Genomic DNA, 18,245 nt, shown 5'->3' with positions numbered 1-18,245 from the left:
CCCTGTCATCTGCAGCCCGTCCCTCAGACAGCTACTCCTGTCCAGCTTGTGAAATTACACCTCACAGGCATGGAGATGGAGACTGTTTAGTGATGGACTCTGTACCGCCCCCGGTCCATCTGCTGAGGAACACGGAGCGGCGGGCAGGGGTGGCACCGAAGGTGCAGGTGAATGAGGGGAACGCGGGTGCTCAGATCCGGAGGAGGGCGAGTTCCCAAACCGCTGGGAGCCGTTCCATCTGCCCCAGTTTGTGGAGTTTTGTGGGAATATTCCTGGGTTTCCAGAATGCCCAACGGGGCACACAATTCTCGTAACGTATCCAACTGCAGTTCTGAAGGGACAGCAAGGACCGTGCCGCATTTGTCCCTCTCACCCTTCCTGCACTCACGCCCTCTGCACCCCACCCTCGTTTCTCCCTTCAGAGCTCGGCCTCCGGGGCTCACCTCGACTGTCCTGGGTCAACCAGCCACTCGGGGATTCCTGCGGATTCCTTTCAGCTTCCTTCGGAGCATCCGGTGCTCCTGTCTGTCTACATCCAGCCCATCAGGCAGCAACCCCCTGCGACTTGCTCGAAGCTATCTCCCCCCCAATGCCTGGGAGGGTTCTAGACACACAGAGGGTGTTCAGTAGATGTCTGTCCGATGGATGGATGGATCTGGGGACCAAAGCCCCACTGCATGGACTGGTCCACGGGCTCCCTTCCATCTGGGTCACTGCCTATACCTAGAAGCACCCCCCCCGTCCCACCCCAAATTGTCTCCCTGCTGTCAGTTCCTGTGAGCACCCGACACCATGGGCACTTGATCAGGGGCGTCCACGGGCCCCCTGGGAGCTCAGGGAGGGCAGGCACTCACCGAGGACAGGGCGTCTTCCCTCCTCCTGCCCTGGCTGTGCCGGCCAATGAAGGAGCGAGCGGACAGTTTGTAATGGCTCAGCAGACACGTGATCACCACCACCATCACCATAACCACCACCACGATGATGGTGATCTCAACGAACTCCAGCTCCGCTGCAAGACCAAGGGGACACGTGAGACCTCAGGGACCCCGGTGCAGGCAGAGGCTCAGGGCATCTGAGCATCCACACACCCCGACACACGTGCACACCTAACACACAAAAACCCCAGCAGCCCTACACGCCCCCCCCCTCACGCCAACACAGACGAACACGGATAACACACCCATGTACAGACACATCGATCACACACACGAGACGCACGAAGACACACCACCCTCCTCGGGACAGAGTGTGTGCCGGCCACCGCCGGGAAGAGGCCTCAGAAAAACCACATTCCGGACGGCTGCAAACACTGCAGCTCTCATTTCTTTTTTTCGGGTTTGTTTTGTTTTCCCCCCAGAAGGCGGAAAAACCCTCAAGTGCTGGAAAAGGAAGGAGGTTATTTTGATCCTGCCGGAGTTGGGCGGTTTCTGCTGACTCGAGCGGGTCCGTGTCGGGCGGCGCGGCAGCTGGCCGTGCCCGGTGCCAGCAGAGTCCCCAGCAGCGGCAGGCGAGATGCCGGGGACCTGGGCAGGGACAGGGCGGAAGAGGGGGCGCAGCCGGCCTACCCCAGCCTGAGGCCGCCCACGGACGATCCCAGAGGGCAGGCAGGAAGGCCCCCCTCCCCCGCTAGCAGGCAATTAGCGGAGGGCTTCCCCAGGGGCACAGGTTCAGACTCAGGGCCACTGACTCAGCGCTTCCTCCCCCCGCCCCCCCCCCCCGCCGCCCCGAGAGACGCAAGGAAGCTGGGGGAGCGGGGGCGGGCCGCAGGTGGGGACTGGAAAGCGGGCGGAGCGCGGCGGGCCGTGTCGCTCGTGGGTCGCTCAAGCGGGGCCCCGCCAAACCCGGCGAGGGCCAGCCCTCCTGCCGCCAACCGCGGTGTCCCGCGGCAGATCGAGGCATCCCGGCGGGCGTCCCTGCTGGTTCAGCCGCGGAAGCTCCTCCACACGCAGCCCGCTCGCCGGCCACCCCTTCTCGTCCCCCCCGGGCTCCGCAGGACGCCCACCTCCCTCCACCGCGTCAAGCCTTTGCCCAGCAGTGCCAACGTCTGCCCGAGGCCGTCAGTGAGTCCGGGTAGTCTAACCCCCAGGGGACGCGTGGCAACGTCTGGGGACACCAGTGGCTTGTCACAACTGGGGGCGCTCCTGGAACCTAGACGGCGGGGCCAGGGTGCTGCTTAATATCCCACAGGGCACAGGGCACCCCGCGACAAAGAGTGTGCTGGGGCTGAGGACCTCTGTTCAGGGCTAAGCGTACACACGGGTGCCTTTTATCATCCCGTCTTGCAGGTGAGGAGACCCAGGTGCAGGCCTAGTGACAGACTCGGGGAGCCCACGGGCCCAGCGCTGGTGGCTCCCCGCTGCTCGACCACCCACTGGACGTCCGTCCGCCTCTGCACCCGGGAATTCGATCTGGAACCCGGGTCCTGGCTCCGGCCTGTGTGGAGCTGCATTCCTCCCTCGCCCTGGGGGGCCCAGGAAGGAGGATGGAGCAGCCAGGGACTTCGGTGAGACCCTCCCGAGCCCCAGCAGGCCGTGCCCCGCCTAGCGGGGAATCGGACAAGCCTCAAACCCTCTGAGGGGCTCCTTCACTTTCCCGCCAGGAGGACGGCGGGGCCTGGGTTGGGCAAAGGCCAGGTCTGTGGCCTCAGCCCCGATCACTGCGGCCACACCTCTCGCCTCCCCAGACGGGCTGGTCCAGGGCCTGTCCGCTAGGGCCCGGGATAAAGCTGCTCATTCAGGAGACACAGAGGCTGGCTTTGTGCAACACCCACGGCCCCCCTCAGAGAGGCCTGCACTCGCTCCCCCCAGGCCGTGCACTCCTCACCCCGCCAGGGACCTGGGGGTGGGCACCTCTCTGCCCCTCCCCCGGCCATCTCCAGGCGCCCTGCCCGCCCGGGCCTGCAGGAAAGGAGGTGTGCGCTGCCTCTGTCTCTGTCCCCGGCCCTGGCGGCCTGCAGGGCCCTGGCCGGGCCTCTGCCCTCCTCCCGGTGTTGTCCAGCAGCTGCGGCAACAGGGCTGGTAGGGCCTGAAAGAGAGCGGTGGATGAGGCCCCAGCAGGCTGAGCGGGTGTGAACAAACCTCATAGCTCTCCCGACCCCAAAAGGGCAGGAGGACCTGATTTCTGGGGGCCGGGGTCCAGAGTGAAGCGTCACCCCCAGGAAGGAGCCAAGGGGGCCGAAAGCGCCAATGTGACCACCCTGGCCCCTGGGCCACAGCCCTGTGCACACCCACGTGGGAGAAGAGAGGGGAAATGCTCAGAAAAAGCGAAACCACAAATCATTTCTAGGCTCTATTCTGGAAGCCAAAGGCCTGGGGTCTTGGCCAGAGGAGGAGGGAGACTCCTGCGGGTTCCCGAGACCCTTCGGCAGGTCCCCAAGGGGACCCCCAGGCTGGCTCTGGGACCCTGACTCGCTGAATCCATCCCAGCTTCCCTGTGTGGAAGGAGGTGGTGTGAGGGTGACGTGCCCAGCATGCGGGGAGCACTTCCTCAAGGTGACCACGGTCAGTGGGGGGGCTCTGCAGCACTCCAGCCACAGCAAAACAAAGATGGCCTGAACCCATAAGCCTGAGTAGAGAGGGTCGAGCAGGACCGAGCTGGGTATTCCGGACCATGCAGAGACACGGGCTGGGGGTGGTGGGGGCGGGCACTGAGGGGTGCAGGAGAGCCCCCCCCCCGGCCGGCAGGTGATTCACCCCAACCCATGAGGCAGAGAACACCCTGGGCTGGGTGGTTTGACCTTGGCCACGGGGTGAGGGGGCTCTGCTTCTGACAGCACCACAGTGGACTTTCACTCTCAGGGAGCTCCTTCCCGGCAACACTGCCTCGGGCAACAGGAACCCACCTCTCCAGAAAGTGCATTGGAAAGGACCTGCTGGGAACGGTGGCAAACCGGGGACCTGAGGGCACTTGCATGCACAGTCCCCTGTCCCCACTCAAAGGAATGGAGCTGCAGGCGGCCACCCTCACTACACAGGCTGCGCTGTCCACTTGGCCCCAAGCTCCACCTGGGCCCCCATTCTGCTTGACATCATCTGCCTGGCCCCTGTGGGCAGCCTGGGTTTCAGCATTCGTACCCAACTCCTCAATCCTGCTCCCACGGCAGGCATCACTAATCGAGCAGGAGCTCCTCCTCACCAGGTCCACAGGGCACTCTAGACAGGCACTGCTAGTTGAAAGCCCAGCGGGCCAAACAGGACAGCTCCCAGGCAGGCTGGGCCGGTGCGACCACACCTCCCCATCTCCCCAGAACCTAGAAACTGCCTGGCCCTTAACGCCAGCAACACATTCTAGAGTTTTGAAAGCACCGAGCAGGCCAAAGCCTGCAGGACGGGTGGCTTCAGGAGTTCCAACTAAGAGAGGAGCCCCCAAGTTGTGGAGCCACACCGATCCTGCTGGACATGGGGCCAAGTGCCCAGCACAGTGGTGGAAGGCGTGGGTCCAACCACTGCCCCCCACTCAGCTCAAGTCTCCTGTGACCCTGGGACTCACAGCAAAGCCTGGTCACAGGCAAAGGGAGACTAGAGCAAGAGGAGGTGGCGAGACGGCCATTTTGCAGATGGGCAAACCGAGGCATAGGGAGAAATTGCTCTAGATCAAAGGGCAGGGCCGGTCCCGAACCCAGAGCCTCCCTCAGGGAGCAAGAAGGGGAGACTCTGCTAAATTCTCCCAGGGTTCCCAAAGTACCTGTTAGTTTCCCCTTCCCATGCTGGGAATACCTCTGAGGATGCCAGTCCTGTTTTCCTGCATCTGCCAGCTACTAGCTGTGTGACCCTGGGCACATGCACCCCTGTGAGGTCCCCGGGGGATGAAATAATAGATGTCAAGAGCTCAGGACGGGGCAGAAAACAGCATGTGATCCTGTCACAACTCCCAACATGCCTTTGGGGACAACAGGCACCCCTCACGCAGGCCCTGGAAATGCTGAGCACGCCTCACGGGCCTCTGCCCCAGGGTCAGTCAAGAACGGTCACCCAGGGTGGCGGCTGGACTTCTGGGCACTGGTCTCTGCTCCAAGGACCTGCGCTGAGAACAGGAGCCTTTGGGGAGGAAACATCACGTTTCCCTCATTCTGTTCTGGGCGTCAAGTCTGCTCGCTGTTGGGGGGTGGGGGCGGGGGTGGGGGAGAGGTCCTGCCATTTTTCTTCATAATCTCCCCCTTGGGGTGGGTGACGGATGCGGCAGGCTCTTGGGGGTGGCCAAGCCCATCTTCCACATGCAAAGTCAGGTCATTCTAATTTGAGTGTCTTCTTTCCTCGTGAGTAATTTCAAATTAACAGGTTCGTCCGCCTCATTGGAGCCGCCTGACCCTCCTCTCGTCTTCTCCTCCAGAGACAGACGCAGTCACGTCGAGATGTGTGCGCGGGCATCTCTGATCCTCTCCCAGCCCCTCTGACACTGGTGAGAGAGGCGTCGTCGCCGAGAGCCCCCCGAGGGCAGGCACAGCCCGAATCCCTACGGGCATATCTTACTGAACCCCCACCAGCATTCTGTGAAGTAGATACTAACATGACCCCCGCCGCCGACTTTACAGATGGGGAAACCGAGGCTGGGAGAGGGGAGGCGACTGGCCCAAGGCCACACAGCCCGAGAGAGCCCAGACCGCCCACGCGCATCCTTTCAGGGCCAGGTTAGGCTGACTCCCCACACCCGACGGTCCCAAGTGCCGTGGCCTCAGCGTGTCAGGAACGGTGTGGGTTCAAGCCAGGCACTTGTGTGGAGCGGGCCTGGTCGCCAGGCTGGATCAGGGGTGCCTGGAACATCACTTGCCATGTGGTCCTCGAAGCCAGTATCACGGCCGGCAGGAACCATCTCCCCACCAGCATGGAGGTAAGTCACAGGATGGTTAGAAGGACCTCGTGCCAGGCACTCAGGGCAGCGCGGGGCGCCTCCCACGAAACTGCAGAAAGATACTCACAGCTGCGTTCTCCCCTGCTGCTACCTGAGTGCCAACCAAGCACCCGCCCAGAACAGGACCTTCCCTCTTCGTTCCCACAAAGCCCCAACGGGCAGCACTGTCGGCCAGACCAGGAGTCAGAGAACAGTCGTGACTCCGAGGCTTCCTCCTCCGGCACCTGGAGGAGCCAGGACGCGCTCTCAGAACGAGAGTTTTACAGTAACATTAAACTGAATAAAAGCTCAAGTCAGGGTTTGAAAGGAAGCCAACTGTATCAAAATAGTTCTCAAACTCTCGACCAGACTTGCGACATAGGAGGAATATACAGGCTCACACGTGTGACCCGGGGATACAATCACATTAAACATAACCCGGCAGGTGTCGATGCGAGAGGCAGCCTGTGGTTTCCACTGGCGACCACAGCGCAGGTGCCGCTGGTGCCCTGGGGTTTGGTGTCCCTGTTCCTGTTAGGGCTGGTTCAGATAAAGATGCAATTCTTTTGCATCCAAGCTTATGTATGGTCCCCTGTCCTTGGTGATGGAGCCACAATGTGAAGCAAACCCAGGAGGCTTGGTTCAAACCCCTGTCCGGCCACTTCCCAGCTGTAAATGGGGCCGGTGTAGAATTCACCCTGCGACGTGGGCGCGACCGTCACTGGGTTCTCAGTTAATAATCGAAGCGGCAGCCCGGTGCCGGAGATCTGTTCTCCTTCCTGGGCTGGAGAGCTGGGCCAGAGTCCACCGAGCTCCTGCCAGCCCACGGGAGGTCTCCAGACCAGACGACTCTCCCCCCACCCCCTCCCCTGCCGCCTGCCCCCATCGCGTCTGCTCCGGGCGGCGGGGCAGCCAGCGTGCTTCCTGGTTAACAAGCAGCCCGTGCAGGCAGCCCTGTCTGGCCTCCCGGCCGTACACCGAGGAATCAGGAATTGGCACCGTCTGAAATTTATGAAAATCTAATCTCCTTAGGCCTGCCTGGATGCGAGGGCCGGGGCAGGCCTCATTGTCATTCAGTGGAGCCCTAGCCTGCCTGGGGTTCCTGCCACTTCACTTGCTGCCCCTCCTCCACCACTGCATTTGAATAAGAACCCAGCTCCTCCCCCACCCCGGAATTTCAAATAAAATTGAAGCAGACGTCAAAGGAATAACTTTCTGATCGCTCCTGGTGCCATTTCAAACACCCCTGACGCACATTTATTTCTTAGGGTAAGACCATTTGTAAGTAAAAAATGGATCTTTCTCTTAAGGTTTGGGAGGTGGGCAGCAAATCTAGGCCAGTTTTCTCTTGTTTTAAAGACAGACCACACCACTTACCCGGCACCTACTCTGTGCCAAGCCCACGGCTGGGCCCCAGGCACTTGATACCGGAACACATAACCGTGAGATACTATCCACTGTTGTCTGGTGTTGGGGGTTAGGGGCAAACAAGTTCTAGGCTGGCTGGGGCGGGGGGACCCGGCCTTGCACAGGGGCCTGGCGCTTCCCGCATTGCTGCTCATGGAAGAATTTAGGGTACAGACTCAGAACACGAGGTCTGCCCCCAAGATTCCTGGGTTCGCATCCCAACTTGACCACTTAAACTGTGACCTTCAGCATATCACTAGTGTCCTCATCTGGGGGAGAAAAAAAGAGGGATCATTCAGTCCCCACTTCACATGGCTGTGGCGGGAACTACATGAGTTCATTGGAGCCACAGACTCAGGATGACAGCACCTCTGCAAGGGAGACCACCTGGGAAGCCTCATTACGGGGAACCAAGAGCTCCAGGCCCTGGGCCACACCTATCCTCTGCCCCTACGCAGACCTGAGCTGCGGAATCCACAGTAGCTGGAGAAGGCCCATGAAAGTGGGCCCCTCGGCCAGTGCGGTAGCTGATGGACGGTGCAAGCTGGGGGCGTCTCCACAGAGCAAAATAACAACCTCTCAGAACTTCCAGGAGAGAACCTTTGAGCAGGCAAATCACTTCCTGGGTATTTATCTCCACGTGCATTTCTCCTGGGACTCTCTCCCTTTAGCTCTCTCTGCTCTCGTAAGAGTTCTGTTCTGTGTTCTCTAAAAGGTCCCAACACAGCCCACCTCAGGGCCTTTGCATGTGCCTCTCCCTCTGCCTGGGATGATCTTTCCCCACATCCATGTGCTTGCTCCCTCCTTACCTTCTGGTCTCTGTTCCAGTGTCACTTCCTCAGAAAGCATCCCTGAGCATCCTGTCTGAACCAGTGCCTGCCCCAGTCCCCAGCACCCCGTGTCCCGTGACGGCTTCACTCTTCTCTGCAGCTCTAATCGGAGACCGCATGCGGCCTGTCTAACTGCTTATTTCCTGCCTCTCCCTCCTCGAATGACAGTGTCCTGTGACCCTGTGAGCATTCTGTGTCCCCAGCACCTTGCCCAGAGCAGACGCGCAATACATGTGTGGAATAAAGGATCGCAGTGCCCTCAGGTAAACAGAGGGGGGTCAGGAAGGCCCACCGCAGCTTTGCACGAAAAGGGAGAATCACCGCGAACCACTTAAACGCCCCTCCAAGGGGCCGACGCAACCAGGAAGGCACAGCCAGCAGATCTGTGGGCACTGACACGAAAAGATGCCCCGTGAGAAAGAGGAGAAGCCACCAGATAGGTCGGCCCATCTCTGTTTAGAAAAGCACAAACGTGTGTATTTTAAAACAAAAGCGAATCTTGCGATGAATACATATGCCCATGACTACATGCGTCTACACAGACCAGGGGACAGGTGTGGTTACCCTGGTCGGTGCCCAAGAGGGGACGGCCCCTTCCTAGTAACACACACTCCTGCACACTCAGCACTGTTGAGCATGTGTAATTACATTCATAATAAAAGAGGAAAACTAAGATGTAAGAAGCATCTGTCAGTATCCAAACAGGCAGCCTCTCCTGCCTGTTTGATGGGGCTTCCCAGGTGTCTCCTGGCAGCAGTACTGCCATCCTGGGTCTGGCAGCAGGTCTGGGTCAAGCCTCTCAGCCTGGGATTGAGGGCAGTGGAGCCCAGGCATCGGGTGGCCTCTGACCGGCCCTGGGAGATTAGCTGCTGCACTGAGATTGCCCTCGGTGGGGCAGGGAAGGGCCTGATGGCCCCTCCAGGTGGCCCCGGCTAAGGAGCCCGAGGTGATACCCAGGTGCCAGGCGGTCACCCAGTCCCCGGGCCTGGTCTCCCCCGGCCTGGAGAGGGGAGATGCGTGCGGATGAATGCGCAGCTTGCCCTGTGAGACTGTGGCTCCCTGTCTCTCCCCAACACTGGCTGGACTGACGGCCTCTCCAGGGATGAAGGTGTGTGGTGCTGTAGAGCGAATGGGACAACAGGGGATGGTCCACGCTCACACCTGAGCCACACTCTCTGCCCGACCGCTTCCAGCCTTTCCTCGCCCAGCTGAGCCCTTCCCCCACTTCCCTCTCCCCTCCTGCGTTGTACCCGCGCACACGTGCATGCGTGAACACGAACACACACACACACACACACACACACACACACACACGTACTTCCCTGCTGGGCTTGGCCCCCATGCCACCCCCCCCGAGCTCCCAAGCATGTGGGCATTAGTCTCTCAACTCTTATACTCATCTACTCTAGTCTAGAGCATCACGGGATGGGAGCACCGGATGCAGCTCTACAGCCCCCCACAGCTGCAGCCTAACGGAGAAGGTCCACTCTAGTCTGTCCCAGTGGCGGTGGAAGCATCCAGAAGCCCAGGGGACCCTACAGTCAAGGTTCATTAATTAGACGACAAATACAGGGCCGGGTTTAAAGGGTGTTGATGGTAAATCATTAGCCCCACATATCCTGCTTATGCGTGCGTCTCCTTTTAACTAGTAAGATACCTTGTCCCGGTTACAGGCGGACTGCCTTCTTGTACTCGTGTGGCAGACGTGTGCGGAGCCTCACTCATTTCTGGGGCTTCACCGCACACGTCCCGAAGTCACCTTCTGGGAGGTGGCCTGGGCAGGGGCTGCAGCTGGCCGATGGGTGAGCCCCGGGTCTCAAAGTGCGTGTGGGAACGGGGCGGTGAAATCAACTCCAGGGAGAGCAGAATGCCTATATAATCATTTTAGAAGCTCCTGATTAAACGCTCCTTCAATAAGAAAAGACAGAGCAGTGCCTTTTACCTTTCTTGCTATTATCCAAATGGAAAGAATTAATGGGACTTGCTTTTTTCTATTGTCACTGATACCGAACGTCTTTAAACACCCACTGTCAGCAAATAGCAATCACCGTTCGAGAGTTACTGGCAGGATGGAGTGAATTTGCGGTGAGAGAGCCGCTTCTGTCAATGGACAAGGAGGTGCAATGGAAAGTTATTTAAAATAAATGAAATGCGTTTTGTTAATTGAGGAGAGGAGGCATGGGTGAGTGAGCTGTCTGTGGTGGCAGTGTCAATGGCCATAACCACTTCGGAGGGCACCATGGCAGCACCCACCAAAATCTGAAATAAGTACTACCTTTCCACCCAGCAATTTTAACTTCCAGGAATTGTATCCAACAGAAAAATTCACAGAAGGACCTGAGAGCATATACATATAAGGACACTCCTGCAGGGTTTCTGGTAAACGTGAATCAGAGACCATCCAAATCCCACTAGACAAACCCTGGTGTGTTTTGTGTGTGTGTGTGTGTGTGTGTGTGTGTGTGTGTGTGTGTGTGTGTGTGTGTGTGTGTGTGTGTGTGTGTGTGTCACTATCAAATACAATGGGGCCACTAGAAAGATACATAAATCTATAGTGGGGTTTTCCCAACCTTGACACTACTGACGTTTTGAGCTGGATAATTCTCTGTGGTGCGGTCTGTGCATTGTAGGATATTTAGCCACACCTCTGGCCTCTGACCACTAGATACCAGTAGCACCATCACTGCCAAGTTGTGACAACCAAAAACGTCTGCAGACATCGCCCAATGTCCCCTGGGGGGCAGAATCACCCCTGGCTGAGAACGGCTGGTCTATAGGTCGGATGATGGCTGGCTGTTTGCAATTACTGCTGAGCAGAAATAATGAAACGGGAACAGTATATATAATATGGATCCATTTTTATAGCAAAAATGAGGATCAAAATCAAATTGTTCGTGATGGCTACTTCTGAAAGAGGGAGTCTATCCTTTTTACTTTTTGTATGACTATACTGCTTGTATCTTTATAACAAGCATTGACAACTTTAATTTAATCAACCTTAATTAACATACCAAAGAGACTCAGGCGCGTGTGTGCCTCTGTGTGTGTGTGTGTGTGTGTGTGTGTGTATGTGTGTGAGTTTCAGCATGCGGTGACAATGCAACTCACGCTTGCCCTCACCACTCAGGAGTCACCGTGTGTTCCTTGGAAACCAGCAGATGTTTCTCTCAATTACCAATTTTCAAGAGCCTGGTGTTTCCCAACATGAGCTTGGAGGGCAGCGCCAGGAGAGGGGAGGTGAATGCGGCTCCGTTTCCAAGCCTCTTGGACAAAGAGCTCAGCTCTGAATCGGCCCCACAACGCGGCCGGTATTGAGCCGCTTCTCAATAGCTCCTCCATCAACCCGACCGTGTGCTGGAGGCTTCGGGGTCGGCGAGATCCGCTCCGTCAGGAGGGACCTCAGCACTGGTCGCGGGTGCCCCTTCCTTTAGGACCATGAAGGGCTCAGCCATTCTGGGTCTCAACCAGGGCAGCGGCAGGAGATGCAGTGATGGCCAAGGTCAGACGTCAGGAGAGGCTGGAGAAGCTATAAGAGCAGGACAGGCTCCCCTGCACCCTCGGGCTCCCAGGAACTGAATTTGATTCAGCAAACACCTAGAGTGGTACCAGCAGGAGCCCTGGAGCTGGCTGCCTAGATCCAAACCCCAGCTCTTCCTATAGCCAAGCATGTGACCTGAGGACGTTACTGCATCTTCTGCGCCTCAGTCTCCTCATCTGGAGAAGCGGGGCACCGGGAGCATCCAGCTTAAGTCACGCAGAGGAATGGGGTGGCTGAATCTGTATCAAGTGCCCGGAGCATGTTAAGTGGCCCATAAACATCAGCTATCATTCACGAGGGCTACTTGCTCGGCTCTCCTATTTTCATTGCTAATTGCCTCCTGATTGGCTACACGATCCTCTCAGCCAACAGCACCCCTGCTGCCCTATGAGCAGAACCTCCACTTCCCTTCTGCTGGGCCTTTGCCCAGGGTGGCCCACCTTCCTGGGAGGCCCCCTCTCCTCCTCCTCCTCCTCCTCCTCCTAATCCGGCTTCTGACCCCAGTTCCAACTACCCCAGCCCCCGGGGTCACTTCCTTCTCTGGCTTTCTCTGGCAGTTTTAAGCTCTCCCATATCACTGGTGGTTAATTTTGTAAATACCAACCAGGATATCCGCTACGACTTCCAAGAAAATGTATGTGTCACGACTTAGCCTTCCCTTGGTCTGTGTCTTATTGCCACTGTCAGTCTGTCCACACCATCAGGATGCTGTCTCCTTGTCCTGCAGCTTCCTCACAGCCAGCATAAGACTGGCAAGCAGGAGACTTTCTGCCCAGTCTTTGGGGGGGGGGGCACACTCCTCTTCAACCCTCAAAGCCCACCTGTGGTTGTCCCAGAGCAACTTTTACATTCTATTATGGTGCCAAGGCCAGGCCATTGCCATGTGGGATTCCCAGCTCCAAGGAAGAGGGAATCCCCTTTCCTGGTCTCTTGCTGGTGTCTGGCCCACCACGGTGCTCAGGCAGCAAAGAAACTTGTATTGGTCAATACAGAGTCAGCCAAAAAGCAAGGAGCCTGGAGCCTCCAGAGCAGAAGGGTACCTTGTGTTACAGACTGAATGTGTGTTCCCCCCAAAATAGTATGTTAAAGTCCTAACCCCCCAAGTGTGGCTATATTTGGGGATGGGGCCTCCGAAAAAGCAATTAAGGATAAATGGGGCCATAAGGGTAGGGCCCTGGTCCTATAGGATTAGTGTTCTTATAAGACACACCAGTGGGGATTCCCTGGTGGTCCAGTGGTTAGGACTCGGAGCTTTCACTGTCAGGGCCCGGGTTCAATCCCTGGCCAGGGAACTAGGATCCTGCAAGCTGTGCGGTGTGGCCAAAAAAAAAAAAAAAGAGATACCAGAGAGCTCACCTTCTCTTTCTGCACACACACACCAAGGAAAGGCCATGTGAGGACACAGCAAGAAGGTGGCCCGTGTACCAGCAAGGAAGGAAGCCCTCACCAGAACCCAATTTACTGGCACCTTGAATAGTAGGAACTGATGTAGGGAAATCAACTACAAGCCGAGGTAGGAAACCTGCCCTGGGTGGGGAGGTGGGGATGGGCCTATGGAGACACAAGTTCACCCACGGGGACGGAAGCACAGCCAGCAGCCTGCCCGCAGCCTCCCAGGGCGCACGTGATTTTATTTTCCAGGAGGGACGTTCTCTTCTGTCATCTACATCCAACCTCAGGGACTCTTCAGTCCCACTCGTTCATTCCAGGGCGCACGTTCACTGTGCACCTACTATGTGCCAGGCCCTGCACCAGGCCCCGGGGATTCAGAGCCAGGGCCCGGGAGCTGAGGATTTCCAGGGTGGTAAATAAATCCTGCTCTCTGTGGCGAAAGGATTCTAACCTGCGCCCTCAGAAACCTGGGTGGATTTATTTCTGGGACAGGAAATCAATGGTCTGGACTCTCCCAAGGCCGTTCTAACAACACACGCGTAACAACAGGTGTGGCCCCCACTCCCCATGTTTCTCGGGTCCGAGTTTTCATCTCATGGAGCTTTCCCAGCAGCTCTAGGGTTGGGCGGGGGGCTTGGTCTTCTGGTCCCCCTATTACAGGGACAGGGAATCTGAGGTTCAGGGAGGGACACGCCCACACTCACACAGGTTTCCACGCGGGGCCTGGTGTCCTAACCGTCACCCTCTCCCGACAAGAAACTGAACACGTAGCCACACCACAACCCGCCGCCTCCCGGGCAGCCCCAAGCTGAACTGGTGCCTCGCTCTCTCTCACCTCCCCTCGACTCGTAGAAAAAGCGGCAGCCGCCAAAGGGCGAGTCCGTCAGGAGCCAGACTGGGCTGCAAGGTGACACGCGTGCCAACGTGCTGGCCTGGGGCCGCAGGTGGTGCATCACCTCGATGTGGGCCTCGGGTCCCGAGGAGGAGCCCTGGCCGGGAGTCTATTTACAGGTTTCAGGGGGCGGGGGCGGGGGCTCTAGGAAACACGGCTGGACACACTGACAGCCGGCCACTACATGGACTCCTGGGCCGGGCAGGGCCCACGGCGAGGAAGAGCTCGGGTGGGGGAAGTGACGTCACCACTGCGGGACCCCCCACTTCCCCCAGCAGGTGGGAGCTCCGGCGTCTGTCTCTGCCTCTCTCCGAGGGCCTGAGAGTCTGGGTCTGTCTGAGGGCGTCTGTGTGTCTGTCTCACATCGTTGACTGTCTGAGTTCGTATGGCCTCCTCTCGGGCTGTTTGTCTTTCTGGGTGTCTCGTGTGTGTGTGTGTGTGTGTGTGTGTGTGTGTGTGTGTGTGTGTGTGTGTGTGTGTGTGACTGTCTGGGGTCTAAATCTGTCCAGTCTTTCCCTGCGACTCTTATGAGTCCCGTCCTCGCGACAAGCAAAACAAATTCCCAGAGGGCAGTTACAAGCCTCCCAGACGCCAGCTGCCTCTCCCGGTCCCCACCCCACGGGTGAGGCTATTCCAGCACTTGGTATCATTTCCTTTTGAACATCTTCCAGCAGCAGACAATCCCAAACAATGGAAAGACCAAGGTTCCGAACAACTGTTCTCTGAGGGAAGCGGAGCTCATGATGGGGACATAGCAAAGCCGTGGGAGACAAGCTGCCCGGCTCTGGATTTGCGTCCGGGAGCTACCACTTCCCGTATGTGTGACCTTGGGCGGCTACTTGGCCCCCTTTGCTCTGTTTCCCCATCGTAAAGCATGGATCAGTGACAGTATCACCTCCCGGGACTGCTGAGGACGGACTGAACTAGTAGATGTGGACTAGCTCTCCCAACGCTAACTGGTACACAGCAAGTGCATAATAAATGGTGGCTGTCATTAGATTAAAAGGCAGGCAGCCCCACCTGACCAGGTGTGAGGGACACGAGAGCGTCCGCGCGTGTTCGCCAGCGATCCCGGAGGGACTGATGCTGAGCAGGCAAGTTCAGTTTGGGGCATAACAACTGGTGTGGACAGAGGAAGGAGAGAAAAAGGCAAGAAGGACAGAGAAACCAGGAGAGTCACCAGGAGACAGACCCACAGGGGAGTCCAAGGTCCGGGTCCAGATGCTCGAGGGGGTGGCCGGCGGGGGTCCTCTTCCTGCCCTCACGGCTCGTCAGATGCAGATGCAGCCACGGGGAGACTGTGCCCTACGCTGTGCTCCAGAGGGAGCCCACCACCCTCACGGGGAGCCTGCGGGGGTCTTCCCGGGGAAGGGAGGAGACTTAGGGGTCCTCCTCAAGAGCAAAAGGTTTGCCTACGTGTTCCCTCTCATCTCCCTGCTTCCTCCACTGCACGCTGACAGCCCTCCCTAGTCTACTCTGTGCCCAGCAGCCAGAGCAATCTTCAAAAAACACCAATTGAATCCCTGACTCACGCTCAGATTAAAGCCCTGCAACGCCCACTCAACCTCATTTCTGTACCTCTGGTCTCCTTCCCATGCTCACCACACTCGAGCCATGCTGGCCTTTTTCCTGTTCTCACCCCAGGACCTTTGCACGTGCAATTCTGTCCCGGGATGTTTCATGTTCCCACCTCAGGGAGGCCTCCCGGTCAATCTTATCCCAAATGCACTCACCTCCCACCACACTCTGCATCTCCTGATGGCCTGTCTTGGCCAGGAGGGGCCACATAGTGCACAGTTAGGAGCCTGGATTATCCACTCTGTCCTATGGCTCTCTGTGGCTCTGTTTCTTTATCGGCATCTGCAGTGAGGCGCGTTGCAAAGGATAGCCCCCGCTCACTGGCCTGCTTGAGGACTGTAATGTACCTGGAGAGTGCCTGGCATGTAGCATAGCACCGTGTAAGAGTAACTCTCTTCTTTATTGATTTGATGGCTGTTTATTGCTGATTTCACCTCAGCAGCGAGAAAGCTCCACGCGAAGGTCCTTGTTTACCTTGCTCTCACTGAATCCCTGGAGGGTAACACCATGCTTGGCACCATACGCTGCCCTCAATTAATATTTGAAGGAGGAAGGACTTCATGTCCAAGGTCCTCTCGCCGGGACTCACATCTCTCCCCACAGGCCAGAGGATGGATGGGTGTTGCTGAAAAGTGGAGGGTCTTTCACAAAACGAAATATGCAACTACCATACGACCCAGCAATTACGCTCCTGGGCTTTTAGCCCAGAGAAACGAAAACTTATGTTCACACAAAAACCTGTGTGTGAATGTTCACAGGGGCTTTATTCGTAACAGCCCCAAACTGAAAGCAGCCCAGATGCTCTTTGGCAGGTGAGTGGTCAAACTAACTGGGGTTCCTCCGTGGCACAGAAACGACGGGAAGGCATGAACTACTGATACATAAAATGACCTGGGTGGTTCTTCAGAGTCACGCCAAGTGAAAAAAGCCAATCTCAAAAGGTTACATACTGTATGATTCCATTTATATAACAGTCTCAAAATGACAGAATTATAGAGATGAACTGATTACTGGTTGTCGGTGGTTCATCTGATAAAATTGCACAGAACTAAGCATGCACACAGGTACACACAAATGCACATGCACAAACACACTCACTCAAATGAGCGCATGAGAATGGGGAAAACGGGCGCAAGGTCAATGGATGGTACCGAATGCTGATTCCTGGCTGGGATACTGGACCATCGCCATAGAGGATGTGAGTGCCAGGGGAAGCCGGGGGACGTGTATAAGAGCTCTCCCTGTATCATTTCTTACAACTGCATGCGAATCTATGATTATCTCAAAATGAAAAGTTTAAAAAGAAAAGTGAGGAGTATGGGGGGGGCCCTGTCTCTTGGGGCCCTACATCGCCCTGGCAGAGGGCAATGCCAGCTGCTTCAAGCGATCCCTGGGGCACGCACGGCCCAGGTCTGGTGCTGGAAGGATGGCTTACTTCGGGGGGAGGGTAAGAGCCGAAACAGAAGCCCCCCCCCGCCCCCCTGCCCCGGCCTCACTCCGTCTCCGGCTCCCAGCATCTGCCATCTGGCTGCTGCAGCCAGCCAAACGAAACCATCTCTCGGCTGTCATCTCTCAACTTGCAGGTCTGGCTCCCAGGTTTGAAGATGAAATTCTAAACATGCCGTTTAAAATTTAGAAATGAAGAAAGAAGATTTTAAGTAACCTCTAAGCATTATCTTCCCCCGACCCCCAGCAGAGAGCAAAGCACCTCCTACTTCTGTCCCAAAGGGAGAGAGAGCAGCTTGGGTTCCCCAAAGTATCACCACGTCCCCAATACAACCCAATAACCCCAATACGACAGGTCAAAGCATCAGGCATCCCCAAGGTAAAGCATCAATGTTAAGTGTCAATGTGTCGCCGATGACGAAATGACTGCAAACTGCTACCAGTCGCCATCTCGCGCACAGAAGAGTTAGGAGCTGCAGGGATCTTCGAGTCTTGGGAGACACCTGAGTGTCCTCTCAGATACTGCTTACCTGTCTTCTCAGGAAACCTGACCGGAACCGGAATTGACCTGTGATGAGCACTGGTCCCTCCGCATCTGGGGGTCCAGGCCAGCCCTGTGCTAGCTCAGGAGAAGCAATGCCTGCTCCCACGGGGCTCAAGTCGACTGGGGAGGGACCAAAGCTGAGCTATAAATATGCAAATAAGCAACAACAGCTGAGGGTGTTTAGGAAGACAGCACGAGAGGGTGATGGGGGGAGTGCCCAGGAAGGGGGGTGCTCCTTGGATGGGGAGTCAGGGACCCATGTCTGAGGGGGTGGCCTTCAAGCCAAGACCTGAAAGATGAGAGCTGGGGGAAGAACACTCCTGGCTGGATGTCCAGCGCAAATGCCCTGAGGCAGGAACGTCTGCCACATTCAAGGGGAAGAAAGAAGACCGATGCCTCTGGGCCACGGAGTGAGGGCATGAAGTGGAGTGAGCTGCTCTGGGGCCTGGCAAAGTACACGAGATTCTCTGGGGGGCACGTGTGTGTGCGCGCGCAAAGCAGAAGCAGCAGAGAAAGTGTGAGTTTCGAAACGATTCACTTTCCAGCATGATTTTCTGAACACGGCCACGCATCAGAATCCCCCTGGAAGCTCCTTAAACGCAGCACACGGCCCCCACGTCCACGACCGAGTCGACATCTTCCAGTGCTGCGTTCAGGGGCCCGCAGGATTTGGTGTGTTTTACAATCACCCTGCTGTGGATCGGTGGATTTCTATCAGGCTTTTCACTCCTTTAGGGGAGGATCCACTTGTTCCAATAAACTCTTACCCTCAAGTCCCAGATGTAAAAGCAA

The 18,245-nt window shown here is 57.1% G+C and overlaps 1 protein-coding gene across 2 annotated transcripts in view; it reads right to left on the bottom strand.

The window, feature by feature from the left end:
* Window positions 1-18,245, bottom strand: part of PMEPA1 (prostate transmembrane protein, androgen induced 1) — a 58,548-nt gene that overhangs the window by 8,234 nt on the left and 32,069 nt on the right. For both annotated transcript variants that reach the window (XM_067012295.1, XM_059038982.2), the window contains exon 2: window positions 855-1,009. In XM_067012295.1, coding sequence (XP_066868396.1) covers window positions 855-965 — 111 coding nt within the window. In that variant the 5' untranslated portion in view covers window positions 966-1,009. The remainder of the gene's footprint in view (window positions 1-854; window positions 1,010-18,245) is intronic.

Source organism: Kogia breviceps, chromosome 14 (assembly GCF_026419965.1).
Source record: "Kogia breviceps isolate mKogBre1 chromosome 14, mKogBre1 haplotype 1, whole genome shotgun sequence".
Classification (NCBI taxonomy): Eukaryota; Metazoa; Chordata; class Mammalia; order Artiodactyla; family Physeteridae; genus Kogia; species Kogia breviceps.
The sequence above is the reverse complement of the archived record's forward strand: the minus strand, read 5'-3'. Positions and strand labels throughout refer to the sequence as shown.